Source organism: Rhinopithecus roxellana, chromosome 4 (genome assembly GCF_007565055.1).
Source record: "Rhinopithecus roxellana isolate Shanxi Qingling chromosome 4, ASM756505v1, whole genome shotgun sequence".
Taxonomy (NCBI): domain Eukaryota; kingdom Metazoa; phylum Chordata; class Mammalia; order Primates; family Cercopithecidae; genus Rhinopithecus; species Rhinopithecus roxellana.
In genome coordinates this window covers 114,167,491-114,191,873 of record NC_044552.1, presented here as the reverse complement: position 1 = coordinate 114,191,873, position 24,383 = coordinate 114,167,491, and the positions used below count along the sequence as shown (strand labels likewise).

Sequence of the window (24,383 nt, the reverse complement as noted above, 5' to 3'; positions counted from 1 at the left end):
AAAAAAACTTTCCCAGAGGATGGAGTCTAGAGTCAGAGAACAACACACAAGGGAATTCTTCCTAGGAGATAGAAAAGGAGCCTAATCATGAATATGCCCCATACCCAGACTTAGGGATACTAACAGTATCTCCCATTCTTACCCATTCTGAATGTTTATTGCAGATATAGTTCCACCACTGTACAGTAAGTATGTGGAAAACAACATATCCTTTTGGTTCCTGGGTCTCCAGAACAGTAGGAGCAAACATCCAAACCTGATACAGCACTTCCAGAGAGCCTGGTCTTGGAGGATAAAACTTTTACCTTGATGGGACTTTTGGGCCCCTGTCCCTTAAGAGTCACTGTGTTCCATGTGTACAAAGGAAAAAAACCTATTTGGTGACCAGAGGGGTGGACTGTGGTAGAGACTTCTGTTAAATTCACATATCCCATTCTCCTTTTCCTATAAGCCCATGGGAGACTCTTTCCTACCCATCTTTCCTTGCAATTAGGCAGGGTCATATGATTACTGCTGGCCAATGGGTTGTCAGAGACACATCCAAGATGAATAATTGCTGGGGCAAGATCTTTTAATGCTGTATTCTTCTGCCACAATGGGGAGACCTCATATTGAAATGGTACAGCCACAGACTGAATCAGTTTGGATTACGAGAATCGCCAATTGGAGGACAGTTGCCTTTGCAGACCGTGCAGACCCTCAGTGAACTTTGGATGCGCCAGAAGTAACTTTTGTGTTAAGCCACTGGGATTTGGGGTTGTACTGCAGCACAACTCAGCCTATCCTAATACATATGGGAATGCAAACATCTCAGATATTTCTTCTTGGGTGCAATTTAAAATGTGTATGAAATGGCTTCAGAAGTGTCCATGAACCTTTGAAATTACATACAAAAATTAGGGAGATACATTTTTCTGGGAACATACAGATGTTAAGACTTCCCTTCTCAGTCTCTATATTGCCAGAAGAGAGGGCCCCAGAATTAAAACCCCATTCTTCCTACAACATTCAGCTTTCTCTTTGGGGACTATCAGTACTAATATCACCATGTCTTTTATCTCTAGGATATCTTCATCCCCTGTACCTTAATTTCCACATGGCTTCATAGGGAGTCCATATTGCTTGATTTTTCTTCATATCAGTACTACTAACATAAATTTTCCTTACATTCTTAGAATGTGTATTCCTCACCTCTTAGATTTCTGGCTCTTATGTTGACTGCTGTATCCCTAGTACCTACCACACAACAGGTATCCAACAAATACTTACTTTTTTTTTTTTTGAGACAGTCTCTCTCTGTCACCCAGGCTGGAGTGCAGTGTGGTACGATCTTGGCTCACTGCAACCTCTGCCTCTTGGGTTCAAGCGATTCTCCTGCCTCAGCCTCCCAAGTAGCTGGGATTACAGGCGTGTGCCACCATGCCCAGTTAATTTTTGTATTTTTAGTAGAGATGGGGTTTTGTCATGTTGGCTAGGCTGGTCTCGAACTCCTGGTCTCAGGTGATCCACCCACCTTGGCCACCCAAAGTGCTGGGATTACAGGCATGAGCCACTGTGCCTGGCCTAACAAATACTTACTAAATGACTAAACAAATAAAAGATGGTCTTTAACTTTCATCATTAATCTCATAGAACTTCATTACCTGAAAGAAGTTTAGACACAAATGGGTAGGCAAAATATTTCTCAATTGCTGGTGCAAGACCTTACCCTTTTTAATAATTATCCTGTCTAAGTAACCTTTTAAGAAACCCCTGAAAGGAAGATGATCATCCTTGGTAGACTGAAATCTGAGTGAAAGTGGCCCATAAGATATTTTGTTTTGAAATAAAGAATTTCTAAAATATGTAGGATATTTTGAATACAGCTGAGAAAGCTGCTATGAACTGAAGGTTTATGTCCCTTACAACATTCACAAATCCCCAGTGTGATACTATTTGGAGATAGGGCCTTTGAGAAGTGATTAGGTCAGGAGGATGGAACCCTCATGAATGGGCTGCATGAAAGAGGACCCACAGAGATGCCTTGTACTTTTCCCATGTGAGGACACAGCAAGAAGGTGCTGTCTTTATGAACAGAAGTGGGCCCTCATCAGACCCCAAGTCTGCTGGCACCTTGATCTTAAACTTTCCAGCCTCCAGAACGGTGAGAAATAAATTTCTGTTAATACACCACCTAGTTTATGGTATTTTGTTATAGCAGCCTGAGTGGACTAAGACATACACAAATGCATTGTTGATAGATAAAGCATTCTGTCAATAACATAAACTGTGAAAATTCCAGGACCAATCTTGTAACATAAAATAAATAAGAATATTTATTATGCATGTTTTATACAGTAACACCAAAATAATGCTCAATAAGTTATACAGCTATTTTCTAGAAACATGGCAAAAGAAAAAAAAAACCACCAGGAATAACAGTATAAATTTATTACTCAAAATTGAAAATATAGTCATCTTTTAAACAGATTTGAATTCATGATTTCTACATAAACAAAAACATAAATATCTAGAAATAGTATTTTTTTTTAACAATGTACTAGATACTATCTAAAGGCTCAATTTTATTGCACATATTTGGTTTAGGCTTATTTGATCAATACATGCAGAAAAATAAATTACAAACATGAATTTTTAAAAGGAATCAGCATGTTATTTTGTACTGCAAAAATTAGATGAGGGTTGATACATTTCACAGCTTAATCTTCAGAAAATTTTATTCTGCTGTTGCATAAAATCACTGATTAAAATCATCACACATGGACGCTAAGAACTATTAAATACAGTAAAATAGCTCCGTTGGTACATTTAAAATAGGAGAACAGGTATCAACTATTCTTTGAGTTGATACCAACTGTCTTCTTTTTATTTTTGAGGCAGGGTCTCACTGTCACCAGACAGGAGTGCAGTGGCGTGATCATGGCTCACTGCACCTTGTCCTCCTGGGCTCAAGCGATGTTCCTCACTCAGCCTCCCAACAGCATGAGCCACCATGCCTGGCTAACAAATTGATACCAACTATCACTCTTCTCAGCTACCTAAAAAGGTGGTCTTCACAAGTTTTAAAAGCATTAAATGATACAATATTGGCACACAATTTTTTTTATATTTGGAAAAAAACGGGAAGCTGGGGTAAACCAGTTTCTAAATAAAGCTAGTGAAACTTGTTTTACTTTAATTCATTCCAACACTATGGTAGTTATGTCGATGATATGTAAACATTCTTATTTATTTATACTGTTTCCTGAGGTGATCCAGAAACTATTGTTGTTGTTATTAGTAGCCTCGCAATTTACTATCCCTGCAAATGTGCTTTGGAAATATTCAAAATAAAAACAAAAATTTTAATGTAGACCCATGTGTAATTTAACATGCTTTCTCTGTTACAAAAGCTATATTTAGCAAATTCTTAAGTATTAAAACTCGAATTTATTCCATTTTTCAGAAGACAAGGAAAAAGCACTCATAAACTCTAGGCCATAAAAAAAATTCATAATTAGCTCATTTAACATGAATAAAATGAAAATAAAAATATCTTACTTGCATGTTACTTCTGGAATAATGTCAAAAATCTACGTAGATCTTTCCATTTTAAATGATGTTAAAATAGTGTCAGCACGGTGACTGACTCATAGCAAGTATGGGTATCTATCCAAATATTTATCTTTGAAACAAGAAACAAGTAACCTGTTTTCTGTAAGAAAAATTAGGTGACCTATATTTACATTTAGGCAGTTGGTGGGGGGGTGGGGGTGAAAACTGCTCTTACCAAGATGGCTGACTTGAATAAAGACATTCAATATTTTTCAAAATATTCACTGCTCTGGTACTGAGATCTCCAATGATAACGGATTACAGTTAAACAGAAAATGCTGTAAAATACCTTTTACAGAACACAGCTTGACTTTGCAGATTAACTTAAAGATACATTTCTTGATTATTTCACTGTTAAAAATCAAGAAAAACACTACTATTAACATTTCAACATCTTAAAAATAGAATTTATGCAATGACATTTTTAAGCTCTGCATTTTGTGTACTACTACCATCTTTAATCAGTTATGTTCATCCATATATTAAAAGGCAGCACTGGTGCCTTGATAACATTATATATGCTTATGTGTTTAAGACAGTCAATCTTGATTAAATATTTCCATACATTATCTGCAGCCACTATCCTTCTTTCCCAGGAGGAGAATGAAGTGGGACTAGGCATTTACCCGGCACTTACCTGCACTATCATTCACTGGCACTAATGATTAGGATGCTTGAACCATGCAGTTTTTGTTTCTATTTCAACAATATGACACTGAAGTAGCCATTAGTTTTTGATATTTAAGCCTAAGTAATAATAATATTCTTCATGCCAAGTTTTGACAGCTAAATAATTTGTATTCTAGAGGGGAAAAATGATATTTTTGCTATTATTTATTTAAAAAATAAAAAATGCCAGCTTAATGCCCCATTAAAATAAAAGCTAAATTCACCTGAACTTGTTAATGATGCTTGCTGAAGACAAAAATAGTGATTTCAAAACTCCAAAACTGTGTTTAGTATTTACGAGAAGTAAAAAAAGTATTACATTTTTCTGTTAATATAATTCTCTATCATTTACAAATATAATTTGGCAATTTAAATTTCAAAGCTATCCTATGGTCCTATATGGATTATCAACTTCTAATTGCCAATTCTAAATTTTATAATCATCTATATTTGGCCTTGGCCAACCACTTGCAAGTTATCTTGACTCCACCAGGAAGAGGATGCAAGAGATATGTTTATGAAATGCCTCAACATATTTCTAGTTTTTCAAAACCTCAAAGTAATAGGCTAATAAACAGATTATTTGTAAACCCACACTACTGAAATTACAGTGATACCCTTTTATATGGTTGAATTGTATAAAATATGACAAGGGAACTACACCATATTAGGTGTTACTTCATGAAATTATGTGTTATAGCAGTTTCCTAAATGGTAGTACACATATACCACTGGATGGCCCTGAGATGATTTTAAGTTAAGTGGTACATGGATAAACAATTTTTCTTTAATAGTTTTAATATTTATTATAAAAAATATAAAAGCACATAAAACATGGAATATGATTGCTCAAAATAAGACTAAGGTTTAAAAAGGCTAAAAATATTTTTTAAAAAATAACCATGATACAGAATATGTGAGAGTTCAGGAAGGTGGTATTACATTTAGGAAACACTGTCTTAAGGAATGATTTGACTTAGCCAGCATCACTTCTGAATGCTTGTAATAATGAGCCACATCATTAAGGGGTTTCCTTTCCTACTATAAATTCTGGGAGGTTTTTGTACCCCAGAATAAATACCTGGAAACAAAATTCACATTTATTTTAAGACTATGAATTTTAAAGCATTGAGTAAATTTACTTTAAAAGTGTTCACCAAAATGGTGAAATAGTTCAGGACCATTTGATGAACATGCTATTCCTACAGAAGAGGGAAGACTACAAAGGCACGTTATATATTATAGTTATCGCTGCAGTATTCAAAAACAAATGACCTAAATAATCATTACCATTAATAGTTATAATACTCTTTCATAGAAAAGAAGGTAGGCTTGTGCACTAAGTGCTCTTGATTCTGGAACCACCTGTACGTAAGTGTCACTAACATGGACCCACTGGCCTGCTGATTCACTATCAGCCTCTTTCAAACCTAGCAAAACAAAAAGAAGTGCAATTTTAAAGTAGGTATGCTTTAGGTTCTTACTCTAAATTACAAACAATAATATATTCATTACAAACTCTATCTAATGCCAAATTTTACCTGAGAAGTCTGTTTTTTCTTGGGTTAAGCATTTTCCAAAAATAATGATTTTTTTTTTAAATTACACTTTAAGTTCTGGGATACCTGTGCAGAACGTGCAGGTTTGTTACATAGGTATACATGTGCCATGGTGGTTTGCTGCACCCATCAACCTGTTATCCACATTAGGTATTTCTCCTAATGCTATCCCTCCCCTACCCCCTCACCCCCGACAGGCCCCAGTGTGTGATGTTCCGCTCCCTGTGCCCATGTGTTCTCATTAGAACAAATTCTTTCAAAGCATTAATATTATAGGGATAATTAATAATGCTGTCTGGCCCAGCGCAGTGGCTCATGCCTATAATCCCAGCACTTTGGGAGGCTGAGGTGGGTGAATCACTTGAGGTCAGGAGTTTGAAACCAACCCAGCCAACATGGTGAAACCCCGTCTCTAATTAAAAAAAACAACGAAAACAGACATTAGCCAGGTGTGGTGGCAGGTGCCTGGAATCCCAGGTACTCTGGAGGCTGAAGCAGGAGAATCGCTTGAACCTAGAAGGCAGAGGTTGCAGTGAGCCGAGATCGTGCCACTGCAATCCAGCCTGGGTGACAGAGTGAGACCTCATTTCAAAAACAAAACAAAAAAAGCAAAGTTAGTTGGATGACCCATAAACAAAGCCAGCAAATTTTCAACTCCAATTCTTCTGACAATCTGGTATGGCTTCAAAAACTTCTGGTATTGTTAAATAAAATGCTACTCCACTATAATACACAATGACTCAGTACCTTAAAATACCATGTCATCTCATATGACCTAGAAGGGTACAGTCTTCATAATATTTGAGATTTTTTAAGCACTCGTAGAGGGAATTCTCACTTAAGGTGAATCCAATTGAGGCTGGGCATGGTGGCTCACACCTGTAATGCCAGTACTTTAGGAGGCCGAGGCGGGCAAATCACTTGAGGTCAGGAATTTGAGGCCAGCCTGGCCAACACGGTGAAACCCCGTCTCTACTAAAAATACAAAAAGTTAGGCATGGTAGCATGCACCTGTAATCTCAGCTACTCAGGAGGCTGAGGAGTAAGAATTACTTGAACCCAGGAGGCAGAGGTTGTAGTGAGCCAAGATTGTGCCACTGCACTTCAGCTTGTGTGACTAAGTGAGACTCTATCTAAATAAATAAATAAATAAATAAAATGAAGCAAGCAAGCAAATCCACTAGAGGCATCTATGAAATAGTAACTTAGCTCTCCCAGAAAAGGAAGCACACATTCATTTGTTTTTAAAAATAAAATAAACTTAGGATGGCATACCAGGCACACTTTTCTTTTTAGTGGGATGTTCCGATAATTTCCTGGAGGGTGTTCTCACTTTCACATAAGCAGCGTAGTGGCCTTCTCTCATCGAGCCACTATGTTCCACTATGCCATAGAGACCGTAGAGAACTTTATCTCCCATGCTTGCATTCTTTTAAACAAAGAAAAAACCCAAATTAGTAATATCTGTTAAATACTGTTGTAAGGAAAAATAAGTAAATGTATATCTGCCTAACATAAGAAAAATGCATAGTAAAAGTGAGATAGTTTCCATACCTATTAGGCCGGCAAAATTGAAAAACCTTAACAAGGTTCTCTGTTGGCTGATTTGTGGGGAAAAGAGCACTCACACATATTGCATATGGGAATGCAAAGGGTACAATCCCTATGCAGGGATATTTCTTTTTTCTGTCTCTCTCTTTTTTGAGACGGAGTCTTGCTCTGTCACCCAGGCAGGAGTGCAATGGCATGATCTTGGCTCACTGCAACCTCCGCCACCCCAAACGATTCTCCTGCCTCACCTTCCCAAGTAGTGGGATTACAGGCATCTGTTACCACGCCCAGCTAATTTTTATATTTTTAGTAGAAACAGGGTTTCACTTTGTTGGACAGGCTGGTCTCAAACTCTTGACCTCAGGTGATCCACCTGCCTTGGCCTCCCAAAGCGCTGGGATTACAGGCGTAAGCCACTGGCCTATGCAGGGATATTTCATGTTATCAGGCTGAGTTGTATATGTATTACTCTTGGATTCATTAATCCTTTTTCTAGGATTTGATCCCACAAATACATGAGCAAAATGTTAAAAGACATGTACCACACTATTAATTGCAGGATTATCTGTAATATCAAAACACCGGAATTAAAATGTCTGTAAATTGGGGACTGGTTGAATAAACTATGATGTATCCACACAATAGAGTATTATGCTTCTTGAAAAACAGAGTGCAGACGATCTCTAAATGCTGCTATGGAATAAGCTCTAGGATATAATGTTAAGAGTAAGGCAGAAAAAAGGATACACAGTGTCAGCTACCATTATTTAACAGGGTAGATGAAAATATACATGCCTATCTGCTTATATTTAAATAAATTATAAAAGAATAAACCATAATTTTTTTTTTTTTTTTTGAGACGGAGTCTCGCTCTGTCGCCCGGGCTGGAGTGCAGTGGCCGGATCTCAGCTCACTGCAAGCTCCGCCTCCCGGGTTCACGCCATTCTCCTGCCTCTGCCTCCCAAGTAGCTGGGACTACAAGGCGCCCGCCACCTCGCCCGGCTAGTTTTTTGTATTTTTTAGTAGAGACGGGGTTTCACCGTGTTAGCCAGGATGGTCTTGATCTCCTGACCTCGTGATCCGCCCGTCTCGGCCTCCCAAAGTGCTGGGATTACAGGCTTGAGCCACTGCGCCCGGCCAAGCCATTATTTTTTAAATGGTTACCTACAGGGAGAAGGAGCAAACAGGTAGAATGACGTGGAGAAAAGCCAGACATCTTTGAATTTACCTTATTTAGGTACATTTGACTTTGGACCTACATAAATATTTTATGTAATTAAACAAAATTAAATTTTAAAAGAAATTCCAAAAAGTAAAAATTAAAAATCGCACAAATGAACAACAGATCCAGTACTTATCTGGATACTAATTCATTTTAAAAATCACATGAGACAATTGAAAATATGAACACTAGGTGATATGACAGAATTATTAAATGATACCGTGGTTATGTTAAAAAGTGGAGAGGGAGCAATCATTATCTTTTAGAGATACAGAGTGAAATATTTATGGGTGAAATGATTTCTGATGTTTGCTTCAAAATAAGAAGAAGAAAGTGAATTAGTGTGTGGATAGGGTGGGACTGGCCATGGATGTAAGGGTTTAGGGCTGGGTGCTGGAAGTTCATGGTACTCTTCTGTTTGCTTTTGTGTATATTGGAAATTCTCCATAATAGGTACTTTTTAAAAATATGTTTTTATAAATTTAACACAGAGCTTGTTAAATTTCATTATTATTTACCACATTATCAAATTCTAGGAATACTGAGTATTAATAGTCGACAGATAGTGCTGGTATTCCACAGCAGATACACTGTAATTCAACCAAAAATTACATTTAAGATATTTTTGTTTTGACTATCATGTACTGAAAGTATTAAGTTCAATAGGCATTCTATTACATACCACAAAATCTAGACTTCTAGCCAGTAATCATGAACAGGACAGTATGTTACCCCATAATTGCTTCCCTCAAGGAAGACAAAGTCATCTACTTCATCTACACAATTCTTACATGTAAAATAAGCAATGATAAACCAGTCTGCTTTCTGTACCTAATTATTACAGTAGCAGCAGTTTTGAAGTATCATACTCCACTGACAAGTACACTATTCTCAGTAGTACACATGAAGTGGCACGAAAGACAATTCACTACTACATTGATTTGCAAGATACAGAACTCCGCAAATGGTAAAACTACTACTGATTAAACAGTTCACAAGGAACAAGAGAGGACACAAAACCTCACTTCTCTCAGCAACCATCAGCTTCAGTAGCATTTACAAACAGCTTAGACCTTCATAACCATCATGCCTCATGCCTTACCTTTTCAATTTTCCTTTATTTTGTCTCCCAAAGGACAAAAATCATATTCAGTGTATTAAATGTTCCATATATTACGGACTTAATCACTGGCTATTAAAATTCCCTTTCAGAAGAGAAGTCTTTTTTTTTTTTTTTTTAAGAAAAAGCATTGCCTAATAATATATAGGATACATTCAAGCATATTAATTTATAAATCAATTAAATATCTTAATATACTGTACCTTACAAGTAGCAGAACAGAACGGTGCTAAATCGAGCATAAGTGGAAAATCTACATGTCTGTTTACTTTACGAAGACTCAAGCCAGCCTTAAAAAGACCAAAACATTTTTGAAATGCAACAATTAGATCAAAAGCAATGTGTTTAACTAAAACCAAAAGAGAAATTGTAGCAGTTTTTTCATAGATAAAAATGTGACTAATGAATAGTCAAAATTAATATGACTAAATTAAAAATTAGGTTTCATAAATTGTTACTGCAAAGATTATTCATTTATGTGGGGATTTTTACCACAAACAATAGGGGGAATAGTTACTTTCAATGTGGCTTTTCAACGCTTATGGAAAAATAAATTCAATATAAAAGCTAAGCTACTGACACACAAGCTATCATGAAAATATATTCAACTAAAGAGTAAGGAGATTGGTGTTCTAGGCCTAACTCAGTGACTGGTTGTCAACTTGATTCCAGGTATAAAAGCATGAGATTAGGTCTTTCTCAGTTCTAAAATTCAATTATATTCATTCATTAAAACAAACAAACAACCTGAACATTCAAAACATTTTATCAGTAAAAGTAAATGCTATTACATAAATAAAATTGTACTTTTATGTTCTTAAATATGCTCTCTTTTTCTAATTTTCAAAGGCAAACCTTAAAAAGTGTATGCTTTGCATTACGTAATGGTAATAAAAACTAGCTAATAAAATATCAAAGGTATTGAGGAGACCCGTAAATAGAAATGGACTCTGTTGGAATGAGAAGACACCTAAATCCGAAATGAATAGGTAGACAAAAACTAAAAGAGACAACCTTTCATGACGTCAATGACTGATCTTTCATTTGCATACTAATCACAATTTTACTGTAGATCTGTTGCTTTTTTACTGCTTATCTTTCTTTAAAGACAAAAAACACTTACTTTTCTGCCAAAGTGTAGCCGCTTACTGATTTGTTTTTTCAAGTGATCTTTAGAAGGCTTGAAAATAGCTGACATGAAATTATGAGGTCATATCCCAGGAATATTTAATCTACATTCAATTTCTTTGCTTTTTTCATCAGGTGACCTCTATAAGCACCCAATACGAGCACTGTCTGAGATCATTTCAGGCTTTTGTGTTCTCCTCAATCAGTACTTTGCTGTTGAGAAATTACCCCGTCATACGAGAGACTGTGTGAAGGACTTTAATATAAGACGAATCTTTTTTTAGGTGGTAATTTTTGGAAAATATCTAGACTTATATTTGCATCTACAGTCTCCTGCCTTTTTCCCTTTAATGGAATGATACACTGCATCTTCCATATTAAAATATAAATCTGATGTCCTGTTCATTGGACATTTAAGCTAGGCCTTACGTCTGGCGTAACCTGAGTGGGACACACAAACATTTTTATGTATATCTCTATTTCCTTGTGGTAGGTTCTTACTTAGTCAAGAGTCATTAGCTTTGTTCAAAAATTGTTTTGTTTAAAACATTACTCGGCTGGGCACGGTGGCTCATGCCTGTAATCCAAGTACTTTGGGAGGCTGAGGTGGGTGAATCACCTGAGGTCAGGTGTTCAAGACCAGCCTGACCGACATGGTGAAACCCTGTCTCTATAAAAATACAAAAATTAGCCAGGCGTGGTGGTGGGTGCCTGTAATCTCAGTTACTCAGGAGGCTGAGGCAGGAGAATCACTTGAACCCAGGAGGTGGAGGTTGCAGTGAGCTGAGATCACGCCATTGCACTCCAGTCTGGGCGACAAAAGCGAAATTCCATCTCAAAAAAAAAAAAAAAAAATTACTCAATGTTCTTCATATTTATTACTAAATTGCTTTCTAGTAGGTGTTACCAACTTACACTCCCAATGCTGGTAAATGAAAATGTCTCTATCTTAGGTCATCCTTATTAACACTACTATATCTTTGCTAATTGGGACAGGTTGAAAAAAGAATCTGCCATTTTATTTTGCCTTTCTTTTGCTGGGAAGGATGGACCTTTTTTATACTTTCCCGAACTTTGTACTTCCAGAACTGTCAGTTGATATTCTTTTCCCATTTTACTATTAGGGTCTGATATATTTCTTATTTGCATCTATAATCTCCTGCCTTTAAGACTCTTTATATACTTACAACGTTAAAAATTTGGCATTTTTATGACAAAGATCTCTATCCAGTTTCAGATTTGCATTTAAGTGTTGTGGATGTTTCTGATATACAAAGCTACCATAGAGAAGGCTTTCAGGGATGTCAATGAACTAGAAACAAAGGCATTGCTCAGGGACTCTGCTCCCTATAATGCCCAAACCCTGGGAATAAGAATGTGGCTTTGCTGACATTATATTTAGCTTGAGAGAAAAAGGGACCTAGATGGATGTCCATAAATATTTCCCTTTAAGGGCAAGAATTATTTCTGTAAGTTGTTTCTAAACAGGGATGCAAGTACCAAATATAAAGTAACTGTGGTGCATCATGAAATTAGCTTCTGCAATCTGGCATTATCCTCTCTTATTCACACAGAATCACTGCAGATGTACCCTTTCCATTAGGCACTCTGATATGACAAGATATAATACATCTGCTTCTGTTCTCTGTGCCATTTCAGTTCCATTGAGTTTCTATAACCTTGACTATGGAAGAATCCAGAACTTAATCTGTGGATAGGGATGGCAGAATGGAGAAAAATCTCTTCTCGCACATCTGGATTCCACCTAAAATGTTGCAAATATGTAAACTATCAATAGTTTTCCTTGAGATTTCCTTATTAGCTTTTATATTTATAAAGTCTTTCACACAGAGGTCAAGTTAAATATTCATTTAAGGGCCAGGTGCAGTGGCTCACGCCTAAAATCCCAGCACTTTGGGAGGCTGAGGTGGATCACCTGAGGTCAGGAGTTTCAAGACCAGCCTGGCCAACATGGTGAAACCCCATCTCTACTAAAAATACAAAAATTAGGCCGGGCGCAGTGGCTCAAGCCTGTAATCCCAGCACTTTGGGAGGCCGAGACGGGCGGATCACAAGGTCAAGAGATCGAGACCATCCTGGCTTACATGGTGAAACCCCGTTTCTACTAAAAAATACAAAAAAAACTAGCTGGGCGAGGTGGCGGGCGCCTGTAGTCCCAGCTACTCGGGAGGCTGAGGCAGGAGAATGGCGTAAACCCAGGAGGCGGAGCTTGCAAGTGAGCTGAGATCCGGCCACTGCACTCCAGCCTGGGCAACAGAGCCAGACTCCGTCTAAAAAAAAAAAAAAAAAAAAAAAAAAAAAAAAAAAAAAATTAGCTAGGTGTGGTGGTGCACACCTGTAATCCCAGCTACTCGGGAGGCTGAGGCAGGAGAATCGCTTGAACCCAGGAGTCAGAGGTTGCAGGGAGCTGAGATTGTGCCACTGTACTCCAGCCTGGCAACAGAGGGAGATTCCCTCCCCCACCCCCACCCCCAAAAAATCATTCAAGTTTTCTCCTTGTTTTCTTGATAATTTGTTTTATACAATTAAAATTTTTATTTGAAAATTGTATGGGCCGGGCATGGTGGCTCACGCCTGTAATCCCAGCACTTTGGGAGGCCCAGGCAGGTAGATCGCTTGAGGTCAGGAGTTCGAAACCAGCCTGGCCAACATGGTGAAATCCCATCTCTACTAAAAATACAAAAATTAGCCAGTGTGGTAGTAGGCACTTGTAATCCCAGCTATTTGGGTGGCTGAGGCAGGAGAATTGCTTGAACCCGGGAATTAGAGGTTGCAGTGAACTGAGATTGAGCCACTGCACTCTAGCCTGGGCGACAGAGCAAGACTTTTATCTCCATCTGGTCTTGAACTCCTGACCTCAGGTGATCTGCCCACCTCGGCCTCCCAAAGACCCAGGGAGCCACCATGCCCGGCCGCAAAACTTATTTTCTATTACCACACAAACATACACGGAGATATCATTTAGGTTCCTGCTGCCTAAATTTTCAAATATTGTGAATTAAACAATTTTAATCAGGAAAGTCTTATAAACTATTATGGCTAGATGAGCAGTAAATCTCACATGACACATTTTAAAATTCAGTAAGTTACTGGTTACTGTCTAATCCTTGACAATATTCTATAGGACTCAAAGCTCTGTAAAACACATGATGAAAATTATGGTGCTACTGAAGAAACTTACCTGATGAAATCTTTTCAGATGGAGAATTAGGACTGCTGGAACAGCAGAAATGAGCAATTGCTTCCTGGCATTAGTATAAACTCCTTCTACTTTCTTTTCTACATAAAATACAATAAATTTATAAAATTCCATTTTATACATTATCTACCATACAATAAAAATTTATACAGAAGCATCATACCACATTTTAAAAAATGTTAAAGAAATTGGACTTCTGATGAAAGGGCAGTCTTTACTCCTTCCATTTACTTTCATTTAACTCTGCTAAAATGAAAGTAAAGGAATTTTTTTTAAAGGCACACAGTTAATAAGAACAAAGAATAGGAGAGGTAACACTTGAAACAAATTTTTGGAAGGTAGAAAGCAGATGGACTAGAAGTAATTTGTGTCAGTGCCCTCCAGCCAAAAATCACCAGAAGCACATGTGTAGTTGAAGAGTTTGGGTTTTAAAAAGATTTCTGAATTTTTTGTCTATTTTTTGTTTGTTTGTTTGAGACAGGGTCTTGCTGTTACCCAGGCTGAAGTGCCATGAAGTGGTCATGGCTCACTGCAGCCTTGACCTCCCAGGCACAAGTGATCCTCCCACCTCAGCCTCCCAAGTAGCTGGGACTACACGTGCATGCCACCCCACCTGGCTAATTTTTTAAACGTTTTTTGTAGACATGGGATCTCACTATGTTCCTCAAACTGGTCTTGAAATCCTGGCTACAAGCGATCCTCGTGCCTCGGCCTCCCAAAGTGTTGGGATTACAGGTGTAAGCTACTGCGCCCAGTCCCAATTTCTAAATTCCTAAGATTTATGTTAGGATTTGAACATCGCCAATTGCATATTTAACTTGGATTAATGTAAGTAGGTATTCCTTCCTTCTCCCATTTCTTTATTACTAGCGTATTAAGCGTGTCTTTATTCTGATGCTTTGACATCTAGGGTCTGGTTAACGCTGGAGGGACAACCCCTCCCAGGGCTAATTCACAGAGATAGTAAACAACTTATGTATGCATGCCTTTCATATGTAAACCAATCCAGAGTCCAGAGCCCATACCCCAACAACCTCCTTCACTGGGCTCTCGTACTCTGGGCCACTACTCACTTGCTGTAATCACCCTAGGACCAGGCACCTGATAACTAGAGACAGCCCCTATATCCCAGAGCCCACTAAAATTATTCAAACTAGCCGATCCTAAGCCTGATTACCCTGCCTTACACATTCCTTCCTTGGCTCAAGCCTGTAATCCCAGCACTTTGGGAGGCCGAGACGGGCGGATCACGAGGTCAGGAGTTCGAGACCATCCTGGTGAACACGGTGAAACCCCGTCTCTACTAAAAAATACAAAAACTAGCCGGGCGAGGTGGCGGCGCCTGTAGTCCCAGCTACTTGGGAGGCTGAGGCAGGAGAATGGCGGGAACCCGGGAGGCGGAGCTTGCAGTGAGCTGAGATCCGGCCACTGCACTCCAACCTGGGCGACAGAGCAAGACTCCGTCTCAAAAAAAAAAAAAAAAAAAAAAAAAAGAAATCACACTAAAGGCTCCTGCCCATGTTTTCCCCTCACTCCCCCACCTCCTGACTGACCCTGGTGCTTCCCTATGTGGTCCTGTGCAGCACAGTGGGCCCCTACTTCTTGGGAACTATGAATAACACACTATTTCTTCAGTGGCAATTATCTCCTGATCTTTTAGCCTCACCGTACCTGAATAATAAAGTCTACATTTTAAAACAAGTAGTCACTAAGAATCAGAGTATTCTTTCCATTTATTCAAGGATAAAGATGAAGTGAAAATTTCTTATTTTCCCCCTTTCTCCACTTTTCTCTGACCAACTAATCTTGGTAATTATAGCGCTAGCTTTTTGACATGCTACTATTTAAAATCTTCAAAATTTATCTTACATTGAGTTTACAACAAATTGATAGGATCTGTGAAACACATTAGCCTCATCATTAATCTTACTAGTGATACAATTTCAAGTTTCAGGGAGGCCGGGCATGGTGGCTCACGCCTGTAATCTCAGGACTTTGGGAGGCCAAGGCGGGTGGATCATGAGGTCAGGCATTCAAGACCAGCCTGGCCAAGACGGTGAAACCTCTTCTCTACTAAAAATACAAAAATTAGCTGGGCATGGTAGCGGGCGCCTGTAATCCCAGCTACTCAGGAGGCTAAGGCAGAATAATAGCTTGAACTCAGGAGGTGGAGGTTGCAGTGAGCCGAGATCGCGCCACTGCACTCCAGCCTGGGCAACAGAGTAAGGTTCCATCCAAAAAAAAAAAAAAAAAAAAAAAAAGTTATCAGGGTATTTCTTCTGGATAGATTTCAGATACATAGTTCCCTCAAATAAGATTATATGGGTTTGCATTTTTGTTTTTTGTTGAGACGGAGTCTCGCTCTGTCACCTGGGCTGAGAGTGCAGTGGCCGGATCTCAGCTCACTGCAAGCTCTGCCTCCCGGGTTCACGCCATTCTCCTGCCTCAGCCTCCCGAGTAGCTGGGACTACAGGTGCCCGCCACCTCGCCCGGCTAGCTTTTTGTATTTTTTAGTAGAGACGGGGTTTCACCGTGTTAGCCAGGATGGTCTCGATCTCCTGACCTCATGATCTGCCCATCTCGGCCTCCCAAAGTGCTGGGATTACAGGCTTGAGCCACCGCGCCCGGCCTGGGTTTGCATTTTTAAGGCAGAGTTGTATACTTCCTGCTCTTCAATTTATTTAAACAAAAAAAACTATTGAAAATCTGTTCTGCCCAGTATCGTAAGTGCTCAGGTACGAACATGAATAAAACAATCTCTGTGCTTAAGTAACACAAGTATAGAAACAAGATTCTCAGTAAAATTCTCAGTGAAATTTGTAACTCACTAGACACTATCAGGAAATCAATAATTATTTAATTAAAAAAACAGTTACCTGCGAAACTGGTTTCTTCTTGGTACTTCTGTTTGTTTTTAGTACAGTTCTCACATAGAAGCTTATTATTCCCCATTAGTAATTCCATAGATGTAAACTGGTAGAGACAGGACTGAACTGAACATTCTTTAGAAGTAGTTATATAGGTCTGAGAAAGGGTCTGAAAAGCATTTTGGGGACTATGAGGCCTCAAATGCTTCCCCTCTAAAAAACATAAATTATTTGAAATACTTAGCGGCTGATTTTCTCTGTCAAAATCTTGATCTCCAGTTACAGTGCGCCTCAAACGAAGTTCAGAAATAGCTTCAGCCATTTGCTTATCACCACTGTCAGTCTCCTTGGTGTACACCAGTTCACCTGCTGATGGAGGGTAAAGGGGTCCATCTGTGTGCACACCAGATCCACTACTGGATCTGAACAGCCCAGTCTGCTTTGAAGCACTTTCAGATTCTGAAGCCTCACTGTCAGCATCAACATTACTTTCAGAATGGCTGGCTTCTTTTTCACTGTCATCAGTAGGGCTTTCATTCAGAGGTGACTCAGAATTCATGCGTCTTGCAAACATTAAAGAATTCCCATTCATTTCAAGGTTTTCCTTTTTCTGGTATGTGACAACAGTTTCTCCAGACAATTTTCTAATACATTTTCGATCATGAATTAGTTGACTCTGTAAGTTGACAGTGTTTTCAAAGAAAAAGAATCTTGTAACTTCGTTGAAAATAAATGCCAATAATTCTTATTTAAACATATCACAGTTATTAAATACCATTTCTCTCAGATCCATTTCGTAAGCCTATTGAAACTAAGATCACTAGAAGATATACTAAAAAATTGTTCTATTTTAAAAGTAAATCTTCACACAAGAAACTAACAACAATGTAACAGTGGCTATTTGTGGGGAAGGAAGTAGGACTTTTGTAGAACAGGGCTATGAGGGAGACTTTTTTCTTTTTTAAAAAAATTGCTTTTAGAGACAGGGTCTTGCTCTGTTGCCTAGGCTGGAGTGCAGTAGCACTCAAGTGATCCTCCCACCTCAGCCTCCCATGTACTTACTACTACAAGCATGCACCATCACACGGGGCTAATTTTTAAATTTTTTGTAGAGACAGAGTCTCTCCATGTTGTCTAGGCTGGTCTTGAACTCCTGGCCTCAAGCAATCCTCCCACCTTGGCTTCCCAAAGGAGACTTTTCAGTTACTGTATAAGCCTTTCCATACTTGTTCATTTTTAAACACTGAAAATGTATCTATTTTTTAAAAAAATTAAAAAGTAACAAAAGTAAACTATAAACTATTATGACACGGTGTTGCTTGGTTGCCATAGATCTGGAAGAAAATTACAGAAATAAAATAACCTAAGTTTGGGAAGGGGGGAATCAACTAATTAAAAATTTTAAGCTACCTGAAATGTTTAACTAAAGTTTCCACACAGCTGAAGGCTCGAATTACATTTTTCTTTTCCTATACCTTGGCTGAAGGGTCAAGACAAAAAATAAAGAAAAGACTATCATGAGTAACTGATACTCTGTTTTAGTTATTCAGGGGAAGAAGGGTAAGTTATAAAAAGTGTCTTGCCTCAATCTTCAAAATCAGGAAAAATAACATTGTCTCCTGTGTTTACCAAGTATTCTGAACTCCTTGAATGAAAATAAGGTATTTATTTTCACCATATATATTTGGTATACTAGAGAGCATATGATAAGTAATAAAGCTTATGGTAACAGCCAACAAGTTCCACTCTGATGAATTTATATAGTCCTTTTTTTGGAAACAAACTTTCCTGTTATATATATAATACTAATAGTTAAGAAGCCCTAGCCAGAGCAATCAGGCAGAAGAAGAAAATAAAAGGTATCCAAATTGGAAAAGAAGTCAAATTGTTCCTCTTCACAGATGACATAGTCTTACATATAGGAAAATCTAAAGATTTCAACAAAAAACCCTTAGAACTGATAAATTCAGTCAAGTTGTTGAATGCAAAATCAACATACAAAAATCAGTAGTGTTTCTATACACTAACAAAAAACTAGCTGGAAAAAAACATCAGCAAGGCAATCTCGTTTATAATGGCTACAAAAGAAAAAAAAATCTCACCTAGGAATAATTTAACTGAGGAGGTTAAAGACCTCCACAAGGAAAACTATAAAATACTGATGAAAGAAATGAAGGAGACACAAACGAAAAAGCATCCCATGCTCATGGATCAGGAAAATATTATTAAAATGATCATGCCACCCAAAGCAATCTATGGACTCAATGAAATTCCTATCAAAATTCCAATGACATTTTTCACATAAAAAGAAAAAACAATCCTAAAATGTATATGGAACCTGGCTGGGCACAGTGGCTCATGCCTATAATCCCAGCACTTTGGGAGGCTGAGGGAGGTGAATCACCTAAGGCCAAGAGTTTGAGACTAGTCTAACCAACATGGTGAAACCCCATCTCTACTAAAAATACAAAAAATTAGCCAGGCATGGTAGCGGGCACCTGTAATCCCAGCTACTTGGGAGGCTGAGGCAGGAGAATCACTTGAACGTGGGAGGTAGAGGCTGTAGTGAGCTGAGATTGCACCACTGCACTCTGGCCTGGGCAACAAGAGTGAAACTCCATCTAAAAAAAAAAAAATTTTTTTTTTTTGTATGGAACCAAAAAAGAGCCAGAATCACTAAAGCAATCCTGGGCAAAAGGAAGAAAGCTGGAAGCCTCACACTACCTGACTTCAAAATATACTACAAGACTACAGTAACCAAAACAGTATGGTCTTAGTATAAAAACAGACACACAGACCAATGCAACAGAATAAAGAAATAAATCCACATACTTACAGCCAACTGATTTCTGACAAAGGGGCCAAGAAAAAACACTGGGGAAAGGACGCCCTCTTCAACAAATGGTACTGGGAAAACTGGTTATCCGTATGCAGAAGAATACAACTAGAACCTTATCCCTCACCATATACAAAAATTAACTCAAGATAGATTAAAGACTTAAATATAAGATCTAAAACTATAAAACTACAAGAAGAAAACATAGGAGAAACACTCAGGACATTAGTCTAGGTAATGATTTTATGTAGACCTCAAAAGCACAGGCATCAAAAACAAATGGGACTACATTGAACTAAAAAGTTTCTGCACAGAAAAGGAAATAATCAACAGAGTGAAGAGACCCCTGTTGAATGGGAGAAAATATCTGCAAACTCTTCATCCTATAAGGAACTAATGTTAGACATTTCCCAAAAGAAGACATCCAAATGGCCAAGAGGTATATGAAAAAAAAAAAATGCTCAACATCCCTAACCATCAAGGAAATGCAGATCAAAACCACAATAAAATATCATTTTACCCCAGTTAGAATGGTTATTATCAAACAAGACAAATAATAAGATGCCTTCAAGAATGTGGAGAAAAGGAGTCCGATACACTGCTGGTGGGAATGTAAATTAGTACAGCCATCATAGAAAACAGTATGGAGGTGGCTGGGCGTGGTGGCTCATGCCTGTAATCTCAGCAGTTTGGGAGGCCAAAGTGGGTGGATCACGAGTTCAAGAGTTCAAGACCATCCTGGCCAACATGGTGAAAACCCTGTCTCTACTAAAAATACAAAAAAATAAGCTGGGCGTGATGGCAGGTGCCTGTAATCCCAGCTACTCGGGAGGCTGAGGCAGTAGAATCACTTGAACCCGGGAGATGGAGGTTGCAGTGAGCCGAGATCACACCACTGCACTCCTGCACTCCAGCCCAGGTGACAGAGTGACACTCCATCTCAAACAAAACAAAACAAAACAAAAAAACAATATGGAGATTTCTCAGAAAATTAAAATAGGGCCACGTACAATGGCTCACACTTGTAATCCCAGCACTTTGGGAGACTGAGGTGGGTGGATCACTTGAGGTCAGGAGTTCGAGACCAGCCTGGGGAACATGGTGAAACCCAGTCTCTAATAAAATACACAAATTAGCTGGGCGTGGTAGCACACGCCTGTAGCCCCTACTTGGGAGATGAAGGCTGAGGCATGAGAATCACTGGAACCCAGATGGAAGAGGTTGCAGTGAGCCGAGACTGTGCCACAGCACTTCAGCCTGGGCAATGGAGTGAGACTCTGTCTCAAACAACAACAACAACAACAATAACAACAACAACAAACTAAAATAGAGCTACCATAAGATCCAGCAATCCCACTACTAGACATTTATCCAAAGAAAAGAAAATCAGTGTATCAAAAGGATACCTGCACCCCCATGTTTATTGTAGTGCTATTCACAATAGCTAAGATATGGAATCAATCTGTGTCCATCAGTAGTTGAATGGATAAATGTAGTATATATCAATAATGGAATACTCTTTGGCCCTAAAAAGAATGAAATCCTGTCATTTGCATAAACATGGATTGAACTGGATATCATTATGTTAAGTGAGGCAAGTTAGGCACAGAAAGGCAAATATCCCATGTTCTCACTCTTATGTGAGAGCTAAAAAAAAAAAAAAAAAAAAAGAATGTTGGGGCAGGCACGGTGGCTCATGCCTGTAATCCCAGCACTTTGGGAGGCTGAGGTGGGTGGATCATGAAGTCAGGAGATCGAGACTATCCTGGCTAACAAGGTGAAACACCATCTCTACTAAAAATACAAAAATTAGCCGGGCTTGGTGGTGGGTGCCTGTAGTCCCGGCTACTCAGGAGGCTGAGGCAGGAGAATGGCGTGAACGCAGGAGGTGGAGCTTGCAGTGAGCCGAGACTGTGCCACTGCACTCCAGCCTGAGCAAGAGAGCGAGACTCAGTCTCAAAAAAAAAAAAAAAAAAAGTTGATCTTATGAAAGTAGAATGTAGAATGATAGATATCAGAGGCTTAGAAGAGAGTGAGTCAATAGCAAAGACTTGGAATCAACCCAAATGTCCATCTGTGACAGACTGGATTAAGAAAATGTGGCACATATACACCATGGAATACTATGCAGCCATAAAAAAGGATGAGTTTGCGTCCTTTGTAGGGACATGGATGCAGCTGGAAACCATCATTCTTAGCAAACTATCACAAGAAGAGAAAACCAAACACCGCATGTTCTCACTCATAGGTGGGAACTGAACAATGAGATCACTTGGACTCGGGAAGGGGAACATCACACACTGGGGTCTATCATGGGGAGGGGGGAGGGGGGAGGAGGGAGGGATTGCATTGGGGAGTTATACATGATATAAATGATGAATTGATGGGTGCTGACGAGTTGATGGGTACAGCACACCAACATGGCATAAGTATACATATGTAACAAACCTGCACGTTATGCACATGTACCCTAGAACTTAAAGTATAATAATAAAAAAAAAAAAAAAAAAAAAAAAGAAGAGAGTGAGTGAGGGTGTTGTGGAGGAGCTAAAAAGAGAGGTACGTTAGTTGAGTATAAAGGCAGAGTTAGATAGAAGGAATAGTTCTAATGTTCCATAGAACACTATGGTAACTACAGTTAACAACAATAGATAATATATTTCAAGGTAGCTAAAAGAGAAAATCTGAAATGTTCTCATTGCAAAGAAATGATAAATGCTTAAGGTAACTGATATCCCAAATACCCTCACTTGATCACAATACATTCTATACATGTATCAAAATATCACATATACCTCATAAATATGTACAAATATTATGTACCAATAGAAAATTATTAATGGTCAGTGGAAAAATATAGACCCATACAGGTTTTTAGTAACTTGTCCAAGATCATATAACTAATAAAAATAGCTGTGTCCAGAATCCAATTAATCTCATTTCTAATTGAATAGTTTCCAAACTCAGGTGATTATCAGACTCACCTAAGAGGGCTTGTTTTAAAAGAGACATACATGAGGCAATACCACTAAGAAATTCCCATTAATGATGTCTGAGGTTGGGTATGAGAATTTGTTTGAATAGACAGGTGATTCTTATGATCAGCTGGTCTGAGGAACTTTTGAATGAGACTATTCTATCTATCCTTTTTATCCTCCTGCTCCCAGTGAAATATAAAAGTACCCATTCCCATCCTTGTTTTTTGCTTAGTGGACATATGATGGATTTAATCCACTAAAAATATCCTAAGTTTATAACATAAATTAGGACCAAAGATTAAGAAGTCTATTTTGAAAAAATAACCAAAACTACATGAGAGAAAGCTTGCTATCAAAGAGGTGATACAGGATAGAATAGTATGATTCTGGAACTAGACTGCCCGGATTCAAATTTAAGTTCTCCAATTTACTAGCTGGGTGATGTTGAAAAAATTACTTGACATCTCAGTATTCCAGTTTCCTCACCCATAAAGCAAAAGCACCAACCCATATTGTGTTGTCATGGTGGTTAAATGAGACAGTATATAGAAAAGCCCACAGAGCAGTGCCTAGCTCATAGTAAGCAGCATAAGTATCAGCTATTATTATTATTATATTATTATTATTTTGAGACAGAGTCTCACTCTGTCGCCCAGGCTGGAGTGCAATAGCGCGATCTCGGCTCACTGCAACTTCCACCTCCTGGGTTCAAGCGACTCTCCTGCCTCAACCTCCCGAGCAGCTGGGACTACAGGCGTGTGCCACCACGACTGGCTAATTTTTTGTATTTTAGTAGAGATAGGGTTTCGCTGTGTTAGCCAGGATGGTCTCCATCTCCGGACCTCATGATCTGCCTGCCTCGGCCTCCCAAAGTGCTGGGATTACAGGCATGAGCCACCGTGGTCAGCCAGTATCAGCTATTATTATTGGCGGCAATCATGAGAATGAGCTCAGTGGTTTCCCTAAACACCATCCATGTACAAGCACTGAACTAGGCACCTGACACACAGTGGCAAGAAGAACAGACTCAGTTCCTGTTTGCAGATCCTACAATCCATCCCAATAGAAGTATGGTAAAACATAAGTTCAAGTCAGCAGGGGGCAGTATACCTGGTTAAGAACACGGTCCTTGTTTAACCTGTCTGAATCCCCATTTCTGCCATAGGCTACCTGTATGATCTTAGGCATGTTACTTAATCCATCTCTTGACTCAATATAATTGGTGTAAATAACTGAAAACAGTGATCATGACATAATTAAGAACTCAAATGTTAGGTACAATTTTTGTTATGATAGGAGAAATACAGTGCTATAGAAAGCCAGAGGAAAAGAACTAATCCAGAATTGAGTGGATCAGAGAAATATGCAGAAATTGAGCAGAGGCTACAGGAGCAGAATGGGACTGTTCCTGGCAGAAGAAACAGTTCAAAGTCCCACAGGTAAGACAAAGAACAAGAAATTAGGGAAGTCTAGCTAGAAAATGAGTACAAATGTGGGGAGGTGAGAAGGACAGACAAAAATTAACCAGATGCATATAAGTCACAGACTTGTTTTTGTGTTTTGAACAGCAATGAGATTTCTTTTTTCAAGTTTTATTTTAGGTTTAGGGTATATGTGCAGGTTTGTTATAAAGGTAAAC

General features: G+C 38.6%; 1 protein-coding gene across 2 annotated transcripts in view; it reads right to left on the bottom strand.

The window, feature by feature from the left end:
- Positions 1-2,292: 2,292 nt before the first annotated feature.
- The window catches only part of USP45 (ubiquitin specific peptidase 45), a 79,713-nt gene continuing 57,622 nt past the window's right edge, over positions 2,293-24,383 (bottom strand). For both annotated transcript variants that reach the window (XM_010367687.2, XM_030929639.1), the window contains 5 exons: positions 16,940-17,606; positions 14,046-14,143; positions 9,919-10,005; positions 7,098-7,251; positions 2,293-5,693 (listed from right to left, as the gene is read on the bottom strand). In XM_010367687.2, coding sequence (XP_010365989.2) covers positions 5,563-5,693; positions 7,098-7,251; positions 9,919-10,005; positions 14,046-14,143; positions 16,940-17,606 — 1,137 coding nt within the window. In that variant the 3' untranslated portion in view covers positions 2,293-5,562. The remainder of the gene's footprint in view (positions 5,694-7,097; positions 7,252-9,918; positions 10,006-14,045; positions 14,144-16,939; positions 17,607-24,383) is intronic.